Source organism: Geotrypetes seraphini, chromosome 1, assembly GCF_902459505.1.
Source record: "Geotrypetes seraphini chromosome 1, aGeoSer1.1, whole genome shotgun sequence".
Classification (NCBI taxonomy): Eukaryota; Metazoa; Chordata; class Amphibia; order Gymnophiona; family Dermophiidae; genus Geotrypetes; species Geotrypetes seraphini.
The window spans coordinates 92,227,706-92,254,214 of record NC_047084.1 but is presented as its reverse complement, the minus strand read 5'-3'; the positions used below and the strand labels follow the sequence as shown (position 1 = coordinate 92,254,214).

Here is a 26,509-nt window from a genome sequence, read left to right as displayed (position 1 = left end):
TAGCGCGTGATGAAATGTCCAACGCGCTAACCCCGCTAGAGCAGCTTGATAAAAGGACCCCTAAGTGTTGCCAATGCTGGGTTTAGTGCTGTTTTAATTAACACAAATATAAACGGCAATAAGTATTTGGCAAAGCACCTGTTTTGTTTAGAGGAAGACAGGGTGGTGTATACATAATTAAAGCCATGGTCCCAGGATGGGGATCTGAAATAACATATATGTTATAAGAGATCCTATGATCTGAGTGTCATAAGCATGATATACCCACTTTGTTAAGAGTTGTTTATATCTCACGTGGTTGTTATAAAGTTCTTACAATCCTTACAGATATACGCAATTTGAAATTCTCTTTGAAAGTGTTTTGACATTGATTTATCTCTATCAATATGTCTTAGAAGCTTTTATGAGGTTGTTTGAGTTAGGTCTCACATTTTTATGCTGAACAAATATATTTATTTAATTCTGAATGGTAATTGATTTGCCCTTTTGCTTATATTGTGTTACTTCTAAGAATGCTGATGCCATGTCAGAAGGCCACGAGGCTCCAGTGCTGTCAGGAGAACTTGGAGATGCTCTGTGAAGACCAAGTGAATGTTTTTCATCGTTTGGTGACTGGAGATCAGACTTGGGTCTTTCACAGAGATCCTGAGTCCAAAATGGAGTCAATGCAGTGGAAGCCCAAGTCATCCTCCACCCCATAAAAGTTCAAGACAGAAATATCTGCAGGAAAAGTCATGGCAACTGTCTTCTGGGATGATGAAGGACTATTGTTTCTGGAGTTCATGCCACATAAGACAACCATAACCGGGAAGAGTTATACCAGCACAACAGTATTCCGGGTGAAGTCAGCAGTGATGAAGATCGATTGTCCTTGCCAGGTGATTTTATGCAGGATTTTCATCTTGTCTAAGATAGAAGCTACTTGAGGAAAGCACAAGATCTTCATGACAATCGGATGTGGTTTAGCATGTCCAGGGTGAGGCTTCGCTGGCACATGGTGCACTCACTTGATTTCGAGCGGGCGGTCAAACTTCAAGGAGAGAACCGTAGGAAGCCAAGATTCAAAGAATTTGCAGGGATTGGTGCCTTCCACACCTTCAAGCAGCCCTACAATGCTTATGTTGTTACGGCAACATCGGTTACCAAAGTCCTCCAGCTGCATCTCGACAGAAGACAAGGCCTTTCGATCCACTTTTTTGATTAGCAGAGACCTCATCAAGGCAATCTGATTTTCTCTCCAGAGTTTCTATTCTGGTGTGCAGGTCTGACAGTGTAGAAGTAACAGTTGTCATTTCAACTTTAATAGATTTAATGTCCTCCTTACTTTCTGAGAGCATAGTGGTAATGTGACGTGATTGCTCCATGATCTCAGCCATATTGTCCCCCTCAACATGTTCTGGATAAGATTTTGATGAAGGAGGATCCACTTTCAAACATTCAGCGCTGGAATTCTGCAAATGCTGCCTCAATTTTTCCCATCTTAGTAGTTGGCATCGTGAGAGGTAAGAGAAGCTCCGAAAGGCTAAACTATTGCCTAAACTAAATTTGCTGTAAAATCAGAGTACTGAATGAAAAAAGTAAAAGAGAAGGACAATGAAATAACCAAGTTTTACCTTTTCCCAAATCTGAATGCCAATAGGAAAGATATTCCAGTGGAGTTTTCTTTTCCCCTTAGCAGATACTCACCATCAAAAAAAAAAGTGATTTTGGTTCCTATTTTCATCGTTTTCTGTCATTACCTCACTTCAGGGGCCTCTTACTAAAGCCATGGCAAAAATGGCCTTAGCCCACTGCTTACATGTGTCTCTCATGCACTAAGGCTACTTTGTGCTGCGACCAGAAAATGACTGTCTTTTTCATTTTCCAAATGAATGATTATGCGCTAATTTCGTCATTGGTGCATGACCATTAAAAATAAGTTACTGTGTGAGCCCCTACAAATAACTATTTTATAGGCGGTAGGGGGATCACATGCTAACCGCACGCTAATCAATTAGCACAAGCCAGTACCTCACACTCTAACTGATTAGTGCCGTCATATTCACTCTCCACCCCCACAAATACATAAGAATAGACTTACTGGGTCAGACCAATGGTCCATCAAGCCCAGTAGCCCGTTCTCACGGTAGCCAATCCAGGTCACTAATACCTGGCCAAAACCCAAGGAGTAGCAATATTCCATGCTACCAATACAGGGCAAGCAGTGGCTCCCCCATGTCTTTCTCAGTAACAGACTATGGACTTTTCCTCCAGGAGATTGTCCAAACCTTTCTTAAAACCAGCTACGCTATCCACTCTTACCACAACCTCTGGCAATGCGTCCCAGAGCTTAACTATTCTCTGAGTGAAAAAATATTTCCTCCTATTGGTTTTAAAAGTATTTCCCTGTAACTTCAAGGAGTGTCCCCTAGTCTTTGTAATTTTTGACGAAGTGAAAAATCAATCCACTTTTACCTGTTCTACTCCACTCAGGATTTTGTAGACTTCAATCATATCTTCCCTCAGCCTTCTCTTTTTCAAGCTGAAGAGCCCTAACCTTTTTAGTCTTTCCTCATACAAGAGTAGTTCCATCCCTTTTAGCATCTTGGTCGCTCTTCTTTGAACCTTTTCTAGAACCACTATATCTTTCTTGAGATAAGGAGACCAGAATTGAGCCCAATACTCCAGATGAGGTTGCACCATGGAGCGATACAGGGGCATTATAACATTCTTAGTCTTTTAACCATCCCTTTTTTAATAATTCCTGTCATCCTGTTTGCTTTTTTGACCACCGCCACACATTGAGCGGAAGGTTTCATCGTATTGTCTATGATGACACCCAGATCCTTTTCTTGGGCGCTAACCCTAGCATCCGGTAACTGTGATTTGGGTTATTCTTCCCAATGTGCATTACTTTGCATAGGTCCAAATTAAATGTCATCCCCCTTTGTGAAAAACAGAAAATATATTTTACCATGCGGTGTATGTGCATAAAGAGGCAAATTTACTGTGAGATGCCAGCACACATCCTCTGGTAAGCCTCTTAATATGTGATAAGCGCATGCTAGTGCTTGCCACAGTTTAGTATAAGAACCTCTTCTTCTTTTGGCAACTGAGTTTCAATAAATAAATAACACTACAATATCTGTCTCTGCAGCAAGTATTAAAGTAAGACAGGGCCAGTGCATGGGTGCATAGTGAATCCCTTTATAGCAGCATGCAACAAAGTAAAGCGTAAAACTCTCTTCAGAGAGTGCAGTGAAATTACTCTGACAGTTAATATTCCTGGTAATCGTTGACACTTTGGGATCGCACCTGGCAGTTCAATACCATCACACACAGAAGAGAGCAGAATTGAAACCCAAAGAAAACTAAACAGTACAACTTCAAACAACAAACTGTTTCTCTCATTCTAATCATCAATCCCATCTTGGAAAGGCAGCCACTAGGGGTAGGAGTGAGTGGGATCTGCTCCTTCCTCCACAGCCCCCACCAAAAACTGCAGGTAGGTCCAGGGGGAGGGGACTATCTTGCATGTTGGCGGGAAAGGAGGGGCTGGGGGAGTTTTTCATGGAAAGGGGATAAGGACTGGAGGGGGTATGGGAGGGCCTATGACTTTTTTTTAATGTGGGTCCCAGATGATATTCAGCCAGAGGCCGAATAGCTAAGCACCTGAATTTAGGACAGCTTTTGAGCAGCCGGAAAAGCCGCAATGTAAGACTCCCCACCTTCCACACACACAGACAGCACCGCGTCAAGATCTCCATAACATACGCGGAATTGCTTTAGAGCAGTGGTCTCAAACTCAAAGCCTTTGCAGGGCCACATTTTGGATCTGTAGGGACTTGGAGGGCCTCAGAAAAAAATAGGTGGAGGGGCATAATCAAAAGGGACGTCTAAGTCCGTTTACGCCATCTCGCAAGTCGTCCGAAGTTAAAAAGAGCCTAGGACACATTTTCGAAAGATACATCCAACTTTTTTTTTCTTTCGAAAATCGTCTAATTATACGTCCTGCTGATCTGATCGTCCAAGCTGCTAAAGTTATGTGGGTGTTGGCACTGAATATTGCCAGTGCCCGCATAACTGCAGGCTCTTCCCCAATGTCATCCTCTGCACCGCCCTGACCTACCCACCTTTGTGTTGGCTGCTCAGGCCCATATTCAGCAGCACTGCCTGGTTAAGAGCTGCTGAATATTAGTGGTTGGGGGGCCCTGAGCAAATTAAGTGGACAGGAGCATTAGCTGCCCACTTAAATTGCTTTGAATGGCAGCCTAAATGAATAATATTGTGCCTAAAATTTTGATTCAAACACTATGCAACGCATGTTGAAAAATATATTCACTTCTTGAATCAATTAAAGCAGTGGCAGCTCCTATTTCACACCAAAATTAGAGATATCTGTCATGATCCACAAAAAAAGCTGATTCTACCATATCAACTAATCCTGATTGCTTAATTATTTTTTATTGATTTACATCCTGCCTTTCCAAGTACTGCTTAGAGCAGGTTACTTTTAAAGGAAATAGACCAGAGTACTTGAAGAACAAAATCTTCTTCTACAACACACCTGCAAGTTGTAAGGGCCTCCCAAAGAGCATTGCTAACCACACCCTGCCAGTGAGCGCTCTCTAGTGTAGAGCCAACCCTCAGGAAGTATTCCTTGAAAGGCTTCATTCAACGAAGACTATCTCTATTTCAGGAAGCAGGTGAAAGCTTGGCTCTTCTCCCAAGTTTAGGGTTACCGGTGTCAGGTCAAAACCGTGGAAGACAAAGGCGCGCACCGACAACTGAGCGCAGCACGGAGGCGCGTGCCGAAGAAAATAACTGTTTTTAGGGGCTCCAATGGGGGTGTGTGGTGCCCACTTTACTTTATACAGATCGTGCCGCGTTGTGGGGGGTTTGGGGGGTTGTAACCCCCCACATTTTACTGATAACTTCACTTTTTTCCTAAAAACAGGGGAAAAGTTAAATTTACAGTATAATGAGAGGGGGTTACAACCCCCCAAACTACCCACAACGCCGCCACGATCTGTATTAAGTAAAGTGGGGGGGAACTCCCCAACAAAACCCCCCGTCAGAGCCCCTAAAAACTGTCATTTTCTTCGGCGCGCGCCTCCGTCTTACGCTCAGTTGTCGGCGCGCGCCTTTGTCTTCCGCGGTTTTGTCTATGAACCAGGGTTACCAGATGTCCAGGAAAACCCAGATGTGTCCTCTCTTTAGAGGACTGTCTCTGTGCCCAGATGGACTTTCACAAAACCCGGTAGTTTGTCTGGGTTTTGGAAAGCCCCGACCTCCCGGCCACGTCAGGAGGGCCTCTGAGCATGCACGGATGACGTCACACGCATCTGTGCATGCTTGGAGACCCTCCAGACACAGCCTGGAGGTCAGAAAACAAAGACGAGACTTTGCGGGGGTGGGGGTGGAGGCGGAATGGGGTGAGGCCATGTGTCCGGGTTTCTCCGGACAAAAATCTGGTAACCCTTACCCAAGCTTTTAATGGAAGTAGAAACAAACTTGATTAGTCACACATACACAAGAACTAACATTAGCTGCACACACGGTTACAGGATTTATTTAAGCAACAAAAGAAATTGACCCTGTTCACTCCACAAGAAACACATAAGAAAACAAAAAATTGTGGAGAGTCATTGTCCAAGGTGATGGCTTTATTAAAACCAACACGTAATCCACATAAATACATCTAGGGCCGGAAACTCTAGAAACATATGGACCCTGTCGATTCATGCATTAGTTTTACGTAGGAAACCTCGCTTTAATCCACAAGGTTACTTTTAGGACTAGTAGGGACCCCTGAAGAAGACAATAGTGTCGAAACACGGACCGTGTAGGGTCCATATATTTCTAGAGGTTCCGGCCCTAGATGTATTTATGTGGATTACGTGTTTGTTTTAATAAAGCCGTCACCTTGGACATCGTTTTCTTGCAGGATTTATTTATCCATTCTTGTCCTAGCTGAGATTACATTCATGTACCTTTCTGATTTCACGTGCAACTTTCTTTAAATTAGTCCCCTTATTATTATTTTTTTTTTACTCCTGTGAGCCTGTCTTTTCTATGTGTTCCACCTTTACTTTAAACCAGTTGCTGGATTTTAAAATGTTTTAATGTGTATTGTGTTGATATTGTAAGTAGCATACTATTCAAAAAATATATTGTTATGTTGTGGTTACTGAAAGGCATTCCATTTAAACCCTTGTTATCTGCCTTTCAGTGACCACGACATAATATATTTTTTGAATAGTTATTTGATAACTTATAACTTTTATAATACCACAGAAGCGGTTTTTAGCGCAGGCCAGTGCAATGATTGCTCTACGCTGCTCCCGACAATCATAGAGTTCCTATGAGCGCTGGGAGCAGCGTAGAGCATTCAGTGTGGCAGCCTGCGCTAAAAACCGGTTCTGCAGTTTTGTAAAAAAAAAAAAAAAAAAAGGGGGGGTTAATTGTTATCCTTGTATCTTTTTTGTAAAGTAGCATACTATGTACTGTGATATGAATATTTTTACTGTTGTAATTGTCCGTTGCCTAAGCTTGACTTATTCTTGCAGTGCACTGCCTTGGGTGTGTAAATAAATATAGAACCCTAATAAAAATAAACAAAAAAATAAATATATTTATTTAATTTTCTATACTGTTCTCCCAGGGGGCTCAGAACGGTTTACATGAACTTATTCAGGTACTCAAGCATTTTCCCTGTCTGTCCTGGTGGGCTCACAATCTATCTAATGTACCTGGGGCAATGGGGGAATTAAGTGACTTGTGCAGGGTCACAAGGAGCAGCATGGGTTTGAACCCACAACCTCATGGTGCTGAGGCTGTAGCTTTAACCACTGCACTAACTCTAGAAATCAAAATGTAATGAAAGTGAGCCAAGTATAGGACAATCACTGATAGGGTATTGTGACATCACTGGTATTGTGACATCACTGATGAGGTTGGCTCTTAGGCATTGGTGGAATGAGGCATTGTGATGTCACAACACCAGTTCTGGTTATCAGAGGCTGAACCTTTTCACACTATTTATTTATTAAATTTTCTATACTGTCCTCCCCAGGGAGCTCAGAATGGTTTACATGAATTTATTCAGGTACTTAAGCATTTTTCCCTGTCTGTCCTGGTGGGCTCACAGTCTGTCTAATGTACCTGGAGCAATGGGGGGATTAAGTGACTTGCCCAGGGTCATAAGAACATAAGATTTGCTGCTGCTGGGTCAGACCAGTGATCAATCGTGCCCAGCAGTCCACTCACGCGGCAGCCATTAGGTTAAAGACCAGTGCCCTATTTGAGTCTAGTCTTACCTTAATATGTTCTGTTCCAGTAGGAACTTATCCAAACTTTTCTTGAATACCTGAAGGGTGATTTCCCCTATAACAGCCTCCGGAAGAGCATTCCACATTTCTACCGCTCTCTGGGTGAAGAAGAACTTCCTTACATTTGTACGGAATCTATCCCCATTTAACTTTAGCAAGTGCCCTCTCGTTCTCTTCACTTTGGAGAGGGTGTACAATCTCTCTTTTTCTACAAGGAGCAGCATGGGTTTGAACCCACAACCTCAGGGTGCTGTGGCTCTAGCTTTAACCACTGCGCCACATTCTCCCCCACTCTATTAGGCTCTTCTTGTAGTTTTTATAAGTGGTATAACAGTATTGTTTTTCATGTGATCTTCCGTTAAAGACAGTCTTCAGATATGGGAATTCTACTGACTCAACAATTTATTTTACTTTAGTCATCTCTAATACACTTCAGCAGCAAAAGACAAAAACATGGTACAGATCTAAAATATCAACAACAAAAGCACTTCTGCATAACTCCCCTCCCCCCTTTTTACAGAACCATAGTGCAATTTTTAGCGCCAGCCATGGCGGTAACAGCTCTGACGCTCGTAGGAATTCTATGAGCATCGGAGCTGTTACCGCCACGGCTGACACAAAAAAAAAACACGCTATGGTTTTGTAAAAGTGGGGGGAAAATAATCAAAAACCTCACATGGAAAGAGAGAAAATCCTCAGCAACCAAGAAATACAGGTCAGATGCTACCAAGAAAACGTGACAGAAAGATACAGAAATATTTCCTATTATGCTGGGTGCTAAAGGTTTGGTCAAAATCCATCTCTAAGCACACACATAGGAGCCTACATATATTCCATCCGAAAAGAGGCTCTCTTTTGCTCAATGCAGATACTATGGTCAAGTTAGCAGTGAATTTGAAAGACTGAGATAATAAACCCATCTAACCCAGTATCCTGCTTCTAGCTCTGGACAATCCAGGTTAGAGAATGACATGGTGGTTGTTACCCGCGGCTAGCCGCGGTTAACCCGCCAAAACAGTGACCAAAAAAAAAAAGGTCACCGCGAGATTGGGGACAAGGTCATTCACCGCCCCGTGGAGCGGTGAATGGTTAGCACGCGCAGTGAACGAGCGTTCGATCCGGCAGCTCCCTCTCTCCCGCGGGCCATGCATCTCCCTCCCTCCCTCCTTTTCTTGTTGAAACTGGCGATTTCTATAAGGCTATGAGCTGTATTACAGCCGGAGCCTTGAAGTTGCGTCACGTTGCCTGCTGGAAAAATCTCCTCTGACGCAACTTCCTGTTTCCGGTTGCATCAGAGGAGACTTTTCTAGCAGGCAACCCGACGCAACTTCAAGGCTTCGGCTGTAATACAGCGCATAGCCTTATACAAATTGCCAGTTTCGCCACAAGAGAAGGTAAGAGGGAGGGAGGAAGAGAAATGCACGGCTGGCCGGCAGGAGGGAGCTGCTGGACCGCGTGAAGGGTGCTGGGGGTGGGGGGATGGAGAGGAGAAGACGCTGAAGACTGGGACGGGGCGGTGAAAGGGACAGCGGGGACGGTGACGGGGCGGTGAAGGGGACGGCGGGGACGGGGCAGTGAAGGGGACGGGGCAGTGAAGAGGATGATGGTCCGGGGACGGGGCAGTGATGGGGACAGAATTTTTCCCCGTGTCATTCTCTAATCCAGTTCACAAATTACCTGGCAGAAACCCAAATACTGTGTTTCTCCGAAAATAAGACCTACCCTGAAAATAAGCCCTAACATGATTTTCGGGGTAGGTCTTCATTTAAGCCCTACCCCCGAAAACAAGCCCTAGGCAGCCGGGCTTCCCCTCACCCTGCCCCCGCAGCCAAACCCCTGCTGACCCTCCATCGTTCCTTCCCAACCGATCCCCGCCAACCGCGACCATAAATATCTTGCTGCAGAGGAGCGCCGGGACAGCAGCACTCACAGGCGTTTCGCAACCTTCTTGTTGGGGGCTCTCTGTGTACTGATGATATCATCAGTACACAGAAAGCCCCAGCGAGAAGGCACTAACTTTGTAACTTTATCCCTTCACTCCTTGTGTATCAAGTTTGTCTGTAAGTTTGTCGGTCTAGCCCATTATATGTAAATTTTAAATAGTATGTCTAAATTTATGTTTATTTTTATTTTATTGTAATTCGCTTAGCAAATTTCGAATAAGCGATTTAAAATAAAACTTGAAACTTGTGAGAGCTGCTGGCCAAATGCTTCTCTGCAGCAAGGTATTTATGGTTGCGGTCAGCGGGGATCGGTTGGGAGGGAAGGATGGAGGGTCATCGGCGGTTCGACTGTGCAGGGGTGGTGGTGGCAGGTGCTCAAGGGTTCTGCTGCACGAGGGATGGGAGGGAGGGAAGGACGGAAGCTGGACAAGGGTTCTGCTGCAAAGGAGGATGGGAGAGATAGAGGGATAGAAAGATGCTGCAGAGGGAAGGCACAAGGGGATGGGTAAGAGGGGAGGAAAGATGTTGCACATGTGGGGGAAAGAAAAGAGGAGGAATTGGGGTGAAGGAGAGGAAGGGAGACTATCTGCTCAATACGCAGCCAGCAGAAATCAGGGATGTTTATTTTATTTTTTTAATTGGCCACCCCTGGCTGTATTAGACCCAAATATTCAATGCCAGCCCCTATTATGGCACCAGTGCTGAATATCCAGGAACTGGGCAATTGCTGGGAATTGCCCAGGTACCATCATTAGTCAGAAGCAGTACCTGGATAGCTTTCCGATTAAGATAGGACAGAGAAAAGGTAATCCTTCATGAACTGGGTAACTATCTGGTTACTGTCACTATTACTACTACTATCATTTCTATAGTGCTCCCAGAAATACGCAGCACTGTACAGAGTCACAAAGAATAAGAAAACAGTCCCTGCTCAAAAGAGCTTACAGTCTAAACAGGCAAGACAAACAGGATGTCATGGATACAGTTAAGGGGAAAGGTTAATCAGCGGGCTGGGTTGGAGAGCAGAGGAGTAGGGTTAAGGGTTGAAAGCTATCTGCTTTTAAACAAGGGAAGGGGCTTGACGGACAAACTTGGGTAATTTATTCCAGGCATAGGGGGCAGCTAGATGAAAGGAACGAAGTCTGGAATTGGCAGTGGAGGAGAAGGGTAACGCTAAGTGACTTATCTGAGGAACGGAGCTCTCTGGGAGGTGTATAAGGAGAGAGAAGTGAGGAGAGATGGTGAGGGGCAGCAGAATAAATACACTTGTAGGTCAGCAATAAGATCTTGAACTGTATGCGATACTGGCAATATCTGATAATGCCTGGCTCTGCCCCAACTTCGCTCTAGCAGTACAAGGTGCTTTTATTTATTTATTTTTTTTCAAAAAATAGTGATTTATCATATTTTCAACAACACTATCCAGTTATGTGTCACGTAAAATGTGGGTTAAATCTGATCAGCGGGAGTTATCTTGATAGGAGCTTCTCCTACTCAGCTAACTCCCTATTTTATGAGGAAACCCTTGTCTACTACAATAAAAATCTTAGGATTAATTTTCGATTCAAAACTGTCATTTCAACCGCAAATTTGTAATACAAAGAAGTTATTACAAACTATGTTTAATACACTCAACATCACATCTTCTGCTTCCATCTGCTATTAATATTCTTGTTATAAGTACCGTATTTTTCGCTCTATAAGACTCACCCGACCATAAGACGCACCCACCTGTAGAGGAGGAAAAACCAAGAAAAAAAAAATTCTGAACCAAATGATGTTCCCTGTACCCTATCTCCCCTCTGATGGTCTAGTGGTAGGCCAGGACAGGGTACAGGGCACGTCTAATGGTAGGCACGTCTAGTGGCAGCCAGCCAGCCCCCCAGTACCTTTTTTCTTCAACCCGGTGGCCCAGCGCGCTTTCTGCGCTCCTGCCTCACTGATCGGTTCCCCTGCTCTCTTCCGGCAGCGGCAGCGCGGTATATGAGGCAGGCGCGATAACTGACAGCAGCCATTCGGAGTGCGGCATGGGACCAGGCAGGCACGCAAAAAGTGTGTACCTGCCTTGTGCACCGCTCTGCCGCTGCCACTGCTAGAAGAGAGCAGGGGAACCGATCAGCGAGGCAGCTGTCTAGCGAGACAGGAGGCTATATTTGCTCCTTAAGATGCACCCTTTTTTTCACCCACTTTTTTGGGGGAAAAATTGTGTCTTATAGAGCAAAAAATGCAGTACTCTAGATTATTGTAATTCTTTTATTAGGGTATCAAACAAAAAGATTTAAATAATCTCCAATTGGTACAAAATTCTGCAATAAAAATGATCACTGGGAAAAAGAAATTTGACCCTGTCACACCATTATTAAAATGAGCACATTGGTTACCTATCAAACACCGATTAACATACAAGATCTTACTTCTAGTTTTTAAAACTCGAGTTAATGGATCTCCTTCTTACTTAGAAAATTACCTAATTCCCCCACATACCACCTCGTACGCTTCATTCTCTTCAACATATTTGTTTGTCCGAGGCTGTATCTTTTTGGTTGCTGCGCTACAATTAAGAAATGCGTTTCCAAATTATATCTGAACGGAATCAAGAATGATGGGATAAATGTGTTGGAAGCAAGAGGGAGTATTTTGAGGAGGATTAATGGCAATATGTCTTACTGTAATAATTTTTTTTTTATTTAAACATTCACCATATTTTTTTTTTTAATCACACTTTGAACACTTAACAGGCTGGGTTTACCACAAGTTAATAAAAGAACCCCTTAGATTGTTGACCCTCCAGAGATAGGGATGTACCTCTTTCATCTGAATGTAACACACTTGGAGCCTAAAACTGAAAAAGGCATGAGCTAAATTCAAAATCCCACTAGCTTTGCTGGCTCACCCACTTCCTACAGCAGGCTGCAGAGGTGCAACATGCAGTTCAGGGATAGTGTTACTTCTAAGTCTGGAGACCAAAGTTAAAACCAATCTCTCTGAGGACATCCTTGAACTCAAAGGAGTGCTGGGTTACAGACCACATCAAAGACCAACTGCCCAATCTAAGAAGTCACAATGGCATAAGTTCTTGGTTTGGTCCTCTGATTAACACTATGTAACAAAATTTTATTTCATTTTTTGTTCCTGGGTAATAAGTATTCTTTCTTAATTGCCTTTGCCACAAAAGTATAGAAAATGGCTATCATTCGCCTCATACTTTGCGTTTGTGACCAGGACATTGATATTTTGAAATTTACCTTTTTTGCAGAATATTCCAGATTGATTCCAAGCTGAGTAAACTTAGGGGCCCTTGTACTAAGGGGCAAACATCCGGCCAATGCATTTTGCATGTGGCCAATTTATCAAGACAAGAGGGAAAAAGTACTCCATAGAAGCATCTGCTAAGATGTGCGATGCCTACAAGGCATATTTCGGCATACTTGTTAGGGATCAAGACAAACCTTTAGGCACCTCACTTCACATGCAAGCACTGCCTAAAAAACACTATGGAAGGTAAAGACAATTTTGTTTCTCACTAGGATTGTGGAATTTTCTGTTATAACATTTCTTAGAATCTTAATTTTTTTTTTATATTTAAATTTGTAAAATTTTCAGTGCTACTTGAAAATATATGAAATATGTCGTGAGAATCGCATATACATTAGTCAGAAATGAAATACATTTATTGTTTTTATTACTACAATTTCATTTTGTTCTTCTGCAGGATGGTATAGAGGGGAAAAGAGAGCCATGAAATTTGCTATCCCAAGAATATGGCAAGAACCCACTGACCACTCAAGCAACTGCTACTTCTGCATGGTGGACCCTTCCAAATGTCAAACTGGCAAGCATGCATCAGTAATCACATACAGTATATGGACATTCCTTCATCCATTGCTCCAGTGCCACATTGTCCTGAGCTCTCCATACTGAGAAGGCGGCTGCTCACCTTCTCATAATACTAACCTTGCAACAACCCAATTGCTGTATATAATATAGATTTATTAGCAATAGACAAAAGTCATTTTTCATGAAAACAAAGTACAGCACATTGAGCCAATGGATAAAATACAAAGTGGCCTGCTCTGATATATATCCATCCTAAAGTCTAAGGCAGCCAGTCTGCTACTTATTTACTTTAGTTCAGTAACTAAAAGTAACACCTAGTTACAGATTACATATCCACTTTCTATTGGGTTGACCCATCTGAAGCATGATATCACCCAGTATCAAAATCTGACTCCTCTCTATTTCCCTGACAATGCATTCTTAATACTAAGGTCAATAATTTCTGAGAGCAGGCCCCCTTCCCTCCTGAGCTTCATTGTCCTTCATTAATAGTTTAGATAATTTTTGATAGGACATCTTATCCTGTAGAAATGGTGCCTGGGCTTATCTTCTTGTTCTTGTTTTGGGTTCGTCGTCTTCTGGAAAGTCCTAAAATATCCAAGGATGTTAGTCAGCAGATATTTCCCAGTTATTGGGGCCGAGATGAACTTCTCACATAAGAATATTGTCTCTTGTTGACAGGGAAAGATATAATTGTTCAGAAACTAGAATTCAATAGCATGTCTCTCTTCAAAATATAACTTTTTGGGGTCTCACAGAGGCTGCACCCACATTTTCATAAAGGTCCTACTCCCGATTCTTCCTCAATACCTACTCCCCCAGAGAACAGCTGTCTTCAGAAGAGAGGAGCAAGTCAGAGAGTGAGGGAGACACTGAAGATCCAGTTTAAAATATCAGTGGTGCAGCTGATGAGAGAAACCCAAACTATTCAAACCAAAAAGACCTCAATGACTTGATCAGAGATCTTGGTCTCATCAAATCCAATGTTGAGCTTTTGACATCTAGGCTCAAGCAGTGGAACTTGTTGGTTTAAAGTGTGCAAGTCACAGATCAGAGGAAGCGTCACCAAGCTTTTTCTACCTTCTTCACCCATCAAGATGGGCTCTGCTTCTGCCACAATGTAACTAGTCTGTTTGAGGCAATTGGAATTGCCTGTAACCTGAAAGAGTGGTTCTTTTCATTGACAGCTCATCCAGGAGCATTAAAACCATGCTGCTCCATAATGGGAACAAATACCCCTCTTTTCCACTGGACAACTCAGGGCATTTTAAAAATTAGAACAGTATGAAGACCGTACTAGGGGCCTTGAAGTATGATGAGTACAGACGGGAGGTCATAGGAGACTTAAAAATGGTGGCATTCCTAATGGGTCTCTAAGGCAGTTTTACCAAGTTTCCCTACTATCTCTGTCTTTCGGAGAAACTTCTACTGTGGCTTAGTAAAAGAGGGCCTAAATGAGGTCTCATCAGAATCTTATACAGGGGCATCACTACCTCCTTCTTCTTCCTGGCCATTGCTCTCCCTATGCACCCAAGCATCCTTCTAGATTTTGCCGTCATCTTTTCTACCTGTTTGGCCATCTTAAGATCATCAATTACGATCACACCCAACTTCTGCTCCTCTTTCATACACATAAGTTCTTCATCCCTAAACTGTACCCTTCCCTCAGGTTTTTGCAGCCCAATTCATTACCCTGCATTTCTTAGCATTAAATTTTTTCTTCTAAATTCCAGACCATTCTTCAAGCTTCACTAGGCCATTCCTAACGTTCTGAATGACAAGCTAAGGACATCATCCCATGGTTGGAATGACTTTGTTTTAATTTTTAGATGTTTGATTTTTAATAAAGGACTCGTAACTATTCAGTTGGTTTAGACATCTCCAGTACCTCTTTTTGTTGGTCATTCCTCATGTTAACCACACCGTCAGGAGACTTTACCCTACTGCAGATTTTGGTATCATCCACAAAGAAGCAAACCTTACCAGATATCCCTTCAGCAATATCACTTACAAAAATATGGTAAAAAGAACAGTCCAAAGAACCAAACCTTGAGGCACACTAGTGAGCCCTGTGTACCACCATCTCTGCTCAGCAACCCTTGGAAAATCATCCCACGGTCCAGGAAGCCAAAATGCTCTCGAAAACATGCTTAATCTCCACGATGCAAGCTTCTCTGCCTTGGCCCTCAACATTGAGGTTTGACTAGACTACCTGTGCAGCTGTCTGCTTCACCATCTCTCCCAGAGCCATGAAGTCATGAAGTCAATTATGAGGCATTAATTGTCAATTATTAGTGCAAATTAGCCCAATTAATAAATTAAGTTTTGTGCACACATTGCTATGTGCACTGATGTACGCACACAACTTTAGGTGTCATATACAGAATTCGGGGGATAGTGTACACTACTGCTCAACGATGTGCACTATTTATCAATAAGTGCAGTAGTGCACAACATGTGCTATTGATCAATAACTGAGCAATTAAATGAGAAAAAAAACATTTAACCTTGAATAAAATGAAAAATCTCATAAAAGGCACAGGGGATCCTTTCACAAAGCTGCGGCAAAAAGTGGCCTTAGTGCCTTTCCCACATGCTAAGGCCATTTCTACTGCAGCTGGAACATGGCCAATTTTCTAAATTAACAGCCACATGCTAATGTGCCTTAAGTGTGTCAGCCTCCTGCCACCAATTTTGTAGCCGGTAAGAATTCATATGCTAATCGGTTAGTACATGGCAACATGGCTGTACAGATTAGTGCAGACATGCTCACTCTTCACTCCCCAGACATGTCCCTTCGGCTAAAAAATAACATATTTTTTTTAGCGCATGGGTAGTATGCGCACATGATCACCTTACTGCGGGATGCATGCCCCATGGTGTCATTTTAAGCTGCAGCAAAAAAGCTTTAGTGCTTACCACAGCTTCGTAAAAGGGCCCCACGAGAAGTTAAATGAGTATTTTTGACTGGCATCCTTCTCGAAGCAGAAATGAGCTTTTATAAAAATTCATGCAATTTCAAATCCCATCACCCATTCTGCTCTATTACAATATTTTTACTCAGACAAATTTATTCAATTATCTATACTGTTCTCCCAGGGAGCTCAGAACAGTTTACATGAATTTATTCAGGTATTCAAGCATTTTCCCCTATTGGTCCTGGTGGGCTCACAATCTACCTAATGTACCTGGGGCAATGGGGGGATTGAGTGACTTGCCCAGGGTCACAAGGAGCAGCGTGAGTTTGAACCCACAATCTCAGGATGTGGAGGCTGTAGCTTTATGCACTACGCTACACTCTCCCCCCCTCTCATGTTAATAAGTGTAAATGTGAATAGGTCCTTTTCCTGGGACAAAGTCCATGGTGTATAGGTACTTTGACTTTGAGAATCCTGCAAAAGTCTGTGGAGTGAAAAGCAATTGAATGATTTCCAGCAAGATGGGCATTATAAAATGTGTCCCCCAGAAGCCAAAATGGGCCTCAGAACACAGGTTTGCTCAATCAAAAGTACTAGGACTAGGGTTCAAGCGATGAAGCTACTAAGCAGTAAATTTAAAACAAACCCGAGAAAATATTTCTTCCCTCAACGTGTAATTAAACTCTGGAATATGTTGGCAGAGAATGCGGTAAAAGCAGTTAATGAAAAGTCCATAAGCCATTATTAAGATGGATTTGGGAAAGCCACTGGATTTTTTTTTAAAAGGATAAACAGCATAAAATCAGTTTTACTCATCTGGGATCTTACCAGGAACTTGTGACCTGGATTGGCCACAGTTGGAAACAGGATACTGGGCTTGATGGACATTCATAAGAACAGCCTTACTGGGTCAGACCAATGTTTCCATCAAGCCCAGTAGCCCATTCTCACGGTGGCCAATCCAGGTCCCTAGTACCTGGCCAAAACCCAAAGAGTAGCAACATTCCATTCAGAATCCTAAAGAATAGCAAGATTCCGGAATCCCAAAGAGTAGCAACATTTCATGCAATGGGGGGAATTGAGTCCCAGTATGGCAATGCTTATTATGTTCTTATCTAGTGTGCTGGCAAATACGGAACAAGGTACTGTATATTCAAAGTAACGTACTGTATGGGCAAAAATACCCTGGGGGTGCTTTCTAAGAACACTACTCTGGAAGGTTCATGAGTTTGCCCTTAAGCCAATATGTTGCAAGAAGGATGAGTCAGATTTCTGCAGACAAGAAATAACAGGCTTACTGTAAACCACTGAAACCTTGACCAGGTTAAAATCTGGGCTTGTCCTGCTGTGGAAGTGACACCGTTTGACAAAACAGAAGGCAGTAAGAGCAAATGAGAAAACTGTAACTGAGTCTAGCACCGGTCAGCATGACATTTTGAGGAATACATACAACTGTTTTAAGAATCTTAAGAAACGTTTTAGAATGCTGATCCAATTTCTTATACCAATAAAATAAAGTTTTGTTAGAATCAGTGGTTTTCTTTCACTGCTCCAGTGAGAAATTCACAAATGAAAGCTGTGCTTCTCTCCTGTTCTGCACGTAGCTCAAGTCTACTACCTTGCAGCAGCCGTACCAACATGTCTATTATGCATACTAGGCAGTTGCCTACAGTAGAAGTTTCTGGGACCAGCAAAAAGCAGCTATAACCAAAGCAAAACAGTTCATCCTGGCACTAACAGAAAGAAGCATCAATGTGTACTTTTAACTGCAAGGAAGGTGTACTGGTTTCAATAAGCCTATTTGCCCTAGTAAATGGCTTTTAGAAACACTTAAAAGCATAAAGCTAGATTCAATGGATGGTGCCCCAAATTAGACACCAAGCTGGTATTCTGTGAAGGCCACTTTGCACCAAATATCCTTACAGCATGCATTTCATACCTAATTTTGCATGCCAGTAGTGGCATAGTGAGAGGGGCGGGGTGGGAGGCAGACCGCCCTGGGAGCCATCTTGGCGGGGGCGCTGGCACCCTTCCACCCACTCAGTTCTTCAAATGTTTGCCGGCAGCGAGTAGATTCTCGTACCTGCCGCTCAAACTGGCCTCAGCTCTCCTTTTAATGTTACATCCTGGTCAAGGCTTGTGCAGATGAGGACAGAGCTTGCAGAGATGGGGCAGGGACAGAACTTGCGGTGACAGGACGGGGGTGGAGATAGATCCTGTGGGGATGGGGACAAATGATATGCTAAGTGGACCACAGAGCATTAAGCTAATACATACTATCTCCTTGATAATCTAAGCTAGTGGTTCCCAAACCCTGTCCTGGGGGACCCCCAGCCAGTCGGGTTTTCAAGATATCCCTAATGAATATGCATGAGAGAGATTTGCATATAATGGAAGCGACAGGTATGCAAATCTCTCTCATGCATATTCATTAGGGATATCTTGAAAACCCGACTGGCTGGGGGTCCCCCAGGACAGGGTTTGGGAGCCACTGATCTAAGCCACCATCAGCATTTCCATCACCATGTCTAAGGCTAAATATGTTTATTTCATTTCATTTACATTATATTAAAAGGCTCATAAATAATTTACAAGCTATCTCATTTTCAATGTACAGTAATCATAGATCAATTTACCAAACAAAAAAAAAAAAAGAGGGAAAAATGGTTTCAATCTCAAGCAACTTGACTCAGTAGCATGAAAAGGACCTGGATTTAACTCACATGCTAGCCTCCCCTCCCCGAGTCAGCTTAGCTAAGGATGCTGCAGAGGCAGAACTCACAAATACCCTTGGGATGTGTCCCACAGAAACACATGCTTGTGGTGTCTTGGTAAGAGAGAGACCTGGTTTTGGGGCTTATAGTGGTTATGGGTCTTATATGCTGGGGTTGGGGACGTTTATAGGATTGTGGGACAATTGTAGCAGTAGTATTTTGGGGCTGGATAGATTACGTTTGGGCATTTGCAGGGTATTTTGAGAATAGAGGAGTTTTCGGGGTGGTGAAGCAGTTGCATAGAGAGCTTTTAAGGACGTGGTTTTTTGTGGTGTGAAGAAATATATGCTGGGGATAGTTTTGAGGAAGTGTGGCAGTGGTAAAGGGATATTTTTTGGGGGTGGGACAGTTTGCAATTAGTGGAGAAGTTGGATTATTTTTGTGGATGGGGCAGTTGCAGGGGTAATTTTTTAATATGTGGCATTTGGGGAGATATTCTTTGGGTATGATGCAGTTTGCAAAATGGCAGCGTAGTTGTAGGGTAGTTTGGGGAGGTTGATTGAGGTAGTGTGGAAATTAGAGGGGTATTTTTAGGGTAAGACAGTTAGCAAGAAGGTGGTGCAGTTATAGGGAGTAGATTTTAGGGGTGAGGCAGTCTGCAGGGTGAAGGGATAGTTGTAGGGAGTATTTTTGCATGGGGCAGTTTGGACGTTTGGGAGAATAGAGAATATAGTGAGGTAGTGTACTCTGGCTTGGCCCAAAATTAGATCAGTTACCCATGCTCATTCCACTACCCACACTGCAGATCGAATTCTCAAGCAAAGTTTTGGGCATCATTATTGACTCTACACTTTCCTTTAATGATCATCTCAACTCTCTGGTAAAAAAAAATGTTTTTTTAGTCTTCACATGTTGAGGAAAGTGAGATCCTGCTTCCGCCAACAACATTTTGCTGTCCTTGTACAATCAATCATTCTTTCCAGACTGGACTATTGTAATTCCATCTATCTAAGTCTAACCAAGAAAAATCTTCAAAGACTTCAGCGGATCCAGAACACTGCTTGATTGAGGCCAGCAGCGTGCCTGATTTTAAGGCCAAATGGGATAGACACGTGGGATCTATTCACAGAGAAAGGTAGGGGAGGGTCATTAGGGTGGGCAGACTAGATGGGCCGTGGCCCTTATCTGCCGTCTATTTCTATGTTTCTATGCGGCTAGGTTGATCTTCGCAAAAAGCAAATTCAATCATGTTTCCCTGCTTCTGTTAAAACTTCAACGGCTTCCAGTGATTTCTAGGATTCACTTTAAATGTACCTGCCTAACATTCAAGATCCTACATGGCATTCTTCCTCCCCTAATCCCACTATCCTAGAATTCTTCAAGACCTGACCAGGGCAGGATTAACCAATAGGCCAAGTAGGCACGTGCCTAGGGCCTGAAATGGTCAAGGGGGCCAGATGAAGGAGGGTATCAACATTGTTTTTTCCAAACAGCAATGGGCCCCTCCAGCATTGATCGGCAACGCGGGCCCCACCTCGATGGAAAGTAAGACAAGCAAGCAACACGAGTAAGAAAGGCAATGGGAACTGTAATTGTGCAAGCGGTGCTGCTTGCCCAAGCTTCCCTCTGACGCAACTTCCTGTTTCCGCCTGGGCGCTTGGTGGGGTGGGGCGGGGCAGGGGGGCCCAGTGTACTTGTGTGCCTAGGGGCCCTCGACGAATTAATCCTGCCCTGGACCTGACATTACCAAATCTTCCCACATACTCAAACTCTCTTTCCCCTCGTTAAAAGGCGTCATGTATGCAGGTAAATTAGGGAAATCCCTTTTCTTCAAATTCACTGAGCTTTGGAATAACCTCCCTGCCCCGCTGCGGAACCTAGGCTCATTCCAATTATTCCGAAAACATGGATTTTCTCCAAAACGTAAAGCTATCTATTTAAAATGTAAAGCTAACTATCCTCTTCATAACCTCAAATTTCTTCTTATGTCCTCCCCTCATTGAATTTACCTGTAAACTGTGCCAAACTCTATCTTTATGGAAATGATGCGGTATACAAACTTAAGGTTTAGTTTAGTGTGAAAGGAGGTAGCTGTTTCACGCAATGTTTATTTTTATTTATTTTTTTTTGGGGGGGGAGGGGCTTATTCCTTTTGAACCTGCAGAACAAATCTATTTTTGAACTAGACATGCCTTTTTCCTGCACTAACATGTAGACATTCTCAACTCTTTTTGTTAAATTCTTTCCAACTTCTGTTGATTTGGAAAGAAATAGAAACATATGTACACATTTGTTAATTGTGTTAATTTACTGGGGAAAAAAAATATATTTTGCCTTGCTTCTACTGAATATATTACTATTGCCTTTAAAAGGACACAAGCACATGGTTACATCTGACGTCAGAAAAATCAGTTCTGGTACAGCAAGTAATATTAATGCTCCATTATTATAAAAACAAATGTATATATGCATATGGAAGGCAATTTTATAACACTGCACCTATGTGGCATCAGTTCTATAAAGGACAGTAGACGTCTACTTTTCTTTATATAGAAATAGTAGTGTCAAAGATTACATGTCCAAATGTAATTTAGGTTAGCCAAGGACCTGATGTATGTGCTCATGCCTCAATTGCTACCTCACACATGTATAATGGTACACTATCATTTACTGCATAATTGTGGACCCCGTCCACACGCCGCCCATTATTTAGGCGCCTTATATAGAATATTGTTTTAGCCGGAGTTTTGGAAATGCAAATGCTACACCGATTAATAATCAAATATTTGATCTCTAGGCAAAGTTTAGACTCCAGATCTGAAGCCTTTCGGTGTGGGGTTTAGCTGGTTATATCCTAGCTCTCTTCCTAAACGTCATTCTACAAATCCTTGGGGGGGAGGGGAGAGGGAGACAATTATTTAAAACTGGCCGGGGGAAACGTGCCCTCGGATTCCCCGGGCTCAGGGCCACCTCTGCAGCTCGGTCGCCTTACCTCTTCAAGTATTTGCCCCCATACAGGATCTGTTGCCGCAAGGTGACCACGGCGAAGGCGCAGATAAAGATGAAGAACAAAGTTCGGGTCCCCAGGAGGTCGCGGCCGGCGGAGGGGTCAGCGTAGCCCATCCTCGAAGAGGTCAAAGTCCAGCGGATCCCTTCAGCATCGTGGCCGGCGGACGCCCCTCCGTCCTTTCAGATCGGCGGCAGGAAACGCCGGAGCCCGGCCGCGGGGATCCCAAGGACGCGGCGCCCCCCGCGCAGTGAGCCCGCCCGACTGCCAAGAAGCGTGCGCAGCGGCCAATAGCCCAGGCTAAAGTTTCCAGGAGCGGGAGACGTGGGTTGACATCTAAAATAAGCCGCTCCGCCTCCCCCCCCCCCGATCGCTTGGAGAATCGTTGTGCCCCGACTGCCCTCCCCTCCGATTCCAGTGTGATGCTCCAGGCTCCTGCGATGAAGGGGGGAGGGGGGGGGATGCCACAAAGATTAGTTCTGGAAACACGGGGTGCCTCCGGCAGCTCGAGTCTGTCCCAGCTCGGCGATTCCAAGGTGGGGAGGGGGGGGGGGATTGCGTGAAAGGAGCCACGACTGGGGTGTGCTAATGCTGCAACCCGCATGGAAAAAAGCACTTCACGATGCCCCTTTAGGGATGGCGATTCGGTCACACCAAATTCGAAAGGAGAAACAAAACGGCATTTTGGAAGGTCTGGCAACGATGCTTTAGGTTACCATTGATATGCAACGTGCATTCTCTGGCCCAGGCAAGGTCACTGTGCATCTGTTCAAGGACAGAGCTGGCAAGTGCCTGCCTGCTGATGGACTGCGGGCGCTTCAGTTCCACCCCCACCCCCAGAAGCCATTCTTATTACAACCTTTCAAAGCTTATTTACGTCTGTCTTCAGTCAGATCCAGGGCATCGAACACTAAAGCTCGGATTCATTTGGCCACAACAGGACAAACCCATAAACCTTTTCTTTAGGTTTGAGAACTAGGCAGCCTGGATTCTGCAGCCAGTTTTCTCTGCCTGCCTGAAAAACTGAAGATTGCCCAGTGAATCGTATGGCAAGAAGCACAATAATGACAACCTTAATGTTTGTATTTCCAAACACGTCATTAAAGTTGGAGGGGGGGGGGAGCCATAGGGCTCTTTTTACTAAGGTGCGCAAGCGTTTTTAGCGCGCACAGGAAACTACCGCGCGCTACGCTTCTAGAACTAACGCCAGCTCAATGCTGGCGTTAAGATGTAGCCCTAACGCAGCTTAGTAAAAGGAGCCCGTAGTCTTTTTCACTTAATGGTGGAGGGCTGTGTACACGATTCTGTCTTATCCCTTTCTTTTTTTTTTTTCCACCCCCCCCAACCAAAGTTGAAAAGAATTATTTTAAAAAAGGAGTTGAGAAAGTCTGGGAGCAAAATAACTACCCAAATTTGAATGGAGTAGGACAGGATGCAATTTAGCATGTAGGAAACTCCAGTAAAAAGAAACAGTCTGCCCAATATTCAAAGCTATTTAACCAGTCAGGAACGGCTCCTGGCCGTGTGAGATAGCGGCTGAATATTAGCACTTAACAGCTAGCCCACTCACCGCCAATATTCATTGGCTGATCAGCTAAGTTTAATGGCTAGAGAGATGCACGTACGTGGAGTGTATGGCACAGTGGTTAGAGCTACAGCCTCTGCACCCTAAGGTTTTGGGTTCAAATCGCACACTGTTCCTTTCTGACCCTGGGCAAGTCATTTAATCCACAAAAATACCTCCCTTCTATTCAATTTTCAAATTCTTAATTAGAAACAGTGATGAAGTTTGCTCATATCAGACTTTCTCCACTAATCACACATTTAAAGTTCTTTATAGAGGAGAGGCCTCAGATCCCCGTGCATGGCCAGTAATTAACTATACAACAGCACTAGATAGGGAACTAATCTCATCGGCACTCTTCCCCTCCTGCCTAATTTTAAGATGATGTATATCAAAAACTCTAAAAAAAACTGATAATGAACTTAGCTTCAATTAGGCAGGGAGTTCTTATATCTCTCAGCTTCTGGGTTTTTTTGCTGCGGTCTGTTCCTGCCAACGTAAAGCTAGCTGGCGTTTTGCTATATAGCTGCGTCAAGGCAGAGGACTCGTGAAAATAATGCAAAAAAACAGCGCTATTAAAGTACTTCTACTTACTCGGCAAATGTATGAACGCTCACAATGGCAAAGATGGCCGCCACTCTGAACTGCCCAGTTTTATACTACTAACATATGACATCACATGGGAGGAGCCTAATTGCATCATCCAATAGTCTGAAAGGGCTTGCACCTACTATTCTTTGAATAGGAAACTGATGATCACTGTTAAAATGTCATTAGCCATAAAGTTGCTCATTTCAAAGTCAAAAATATAAGGGAGGTATTTTTGTGGATTTATGATTGATCTCTCTTTATCCTACATACATTGTTTTTGATTTACAAGTCATTTAATCCCCCATTACTCCAGGTACATTAAATAGAGTGTGAGCCACCAGGACGGATAGGAAAAAAATGCTTGAGTACTGGAATGTATATCACTCAGTTTATAATTGGTATATAAATACTAAAAATAAATATATAGCAACTTTGTCTTTAGGTGCTATGACACAGAGGCTGATGAATATCAGCGTAACCAATGATGGCAGGCTTTTAAATGCCAAGCTGCCCATAGGAACAGAATGGGCAGCTGTGCAGTGCAGCTTCATAAAATGGCCCGTATGTTGCTAGATATGGCTCAAAAAAGAAAGAACAAAGCCTCAAAATGCTGGAAGAAGAGTAGCAAGATGAGGCACTGGAAACGTCACAACCGACATAGGAAGTCAAGTCTTTTATTGAAACAACAAAATCCCAACTAGGACCCAGTTTCGGCGACAGTGTCGCCTTCCTCAGGGGACAATGTTTATCTTAAAAGATACATAACCAAAATTATACATATCAGATAAATGAATGACCATGAAATGATGTATTACATAAATGAATCTTGTAAAATGGTGTGAAATAAAAGTATGTTGATGAATATTGGTTAAAGTGCATTGACCTAGTTGGGATTTTGTTGTTTCAATAAAAGACTTGACTTCCTACGTTGGTTGTGACATCTCCAGTGCCTCCAGTTTCTTTCGTTTATTGGTACAGTCTTCTATCTCAAATATTCTTGATTACGGTAACATTATATACCTAGGTGTTTACAAGAAAATTTTCAAAAAATTGAGAGTGATTCAGAATACTGCCGTTCACCTCATTTTTGGTTTTAAAAAAAATGGGAGCTTATCACTCCTTTTTATTTGAAACTCCATTGGTTGCCGACAGAATTGAGAATTCTGTTCAAATTTTCTTGTATTTGTTATAAATCAGTTTCGGGTTTGTTACCAGTTTACACGTAGATGCACTTGTTTTCATATCCCTTCATAAAATGCTGTCGTTATAAGAAGTTCCTTGAGAGAACCCTCTCATTTCAAGCCGCTAAATTGAATGTATGGCTTGGAAAAATTATGTTAGAGGTCTCTTCCTATCTTAATTTTAGAAAATTGTTAAAGACTCAACTCTTTGATAGGCTGGTCTCGCTCTCTCCAAGATTCTTGGAGAGAGCGAGACTGCTCAAATATTCAACAGTTTAGAAAAGGTTAGAGCTCTTCAGGTAGGAGAAAAGACAGTTCAGGGATGATATGATAGAGGTTATAAAATACTCAGTGGAGTGGAAAGGGTAAATGTGAATTGCTTGTTTTTCCAAAAATACTAGGACTAGGGGGTATGCAATGAACATACTAAGTAGTAGATTTAAAATGTTACGTATGTTAATCAGGTTTTCTGTTCCACCTTTACCTATTCAGTTCAAAGGCAGATTATATTACAAGAGGTTGGGTCAGTTAGTTACAATGGTCAATTTGAAATGGACATTCAACAGAGTTGTTAGTATAGGTAGATCAGTAGAGTTATTAATACAGTTAGGTCATAGTTACAAGTTCAAGTAGGTCATTGTTGGCTCAGTGTTATTTCTTCACACAATGTGTAGTTATACTCTGGAATTCACTTCCAAAGAATATGGTGAAATCAGTTAGCTTGGCAGGGTTAAAAAAAAGTTTGGATAATTTAATAAAAGAGAAGTCCATTGGCCATTATTGAGATGGTTTGGGGAAATCTACCGCTTATCTCTGGACCCTGGGATAAGCAGCATAAAATCTTGGGATCTAGCTGGGTACTTGGGACCTGGGTTTGTCACTATTAGAAACAGGATACTGGGCTTGATGAACCTTCAGTCTGTCCCAGTATGGCAATTATTATGTTCTTATTGCTTTGTGAAATTTGAGGAATTATTCATTCTCTGTGGAAGATATACTGATTTGTTAAGATTCTGTATGAGTTGCATTTAACTTATGTTACATGTGTCTTTGAATGATATTATGGGGCTCATAATCGAAAGAGAAAAACGTCCAAAAACCGGCCTAAGTCGGCACTTGACGAACATTTCTCAAAATGTCCAACTGCCGATAAAAAAAACCGGGTTTTGGATGTATTTCTAAACGACCAAAGCTAAACAGGGCATTTCGGGAAGCTTGTCGAGGGTGGGAGTTGGGCAGGACATGGGCCGGCTTAGACTTAGTCGTACAGCATGTATAACCGAAAGTTATATAGCCCACGATCGACGGAACTTGGACGTTGTGACTTAGACCATGTAAAACATGGTCTAAGTCACAAAAACCCACCTAAAATCACCAGATAAGCATTGCAAACACATAAAACAGACCCACACACACTACCCCAGTGAACACCAACCTCCCACCC

The 26,509-nt window shown here is 43.0% G+C and overlaps 1 protein-coding gene across 4 annotated transcripts in view; it reads right to left on the bottom strand.

Moving 5' to 3' along the window:
• Positions 1-23,914, bottom strand: part of ST8SIA5 (ST8 alpha-N-acetyl-neuraminide alpha-2,8-sialyltransferase 5) — a 106,266-nt gene extending 82,352 nt beyond the window's left edge. For 2 of the 4 annotated variants that reach the window (XM_033934986.1, XM_033934994.1), the window contains exon 1: positions 23,888-23,914. Coding sequence is in view for 2 of the 4 variants with exons in the window: in XM_033934978.1 (XP_033790869.1) it covers positions 21,715-21,845 (131 nt within the window). In the remaining 2 variants the exon portion in view is untranslated. Of the gene's footprint in view, positions 1-21,714; positions 22,095-23,887 lie in introns of those variants that run through there. The other 2 variants (XM_033934978.1, XM_033934971.1) reach the window with 2 other exon arrangements.
• Between the last annotated feature and the right edge of the window lie 2,595 nt (positions 23,915-26,509).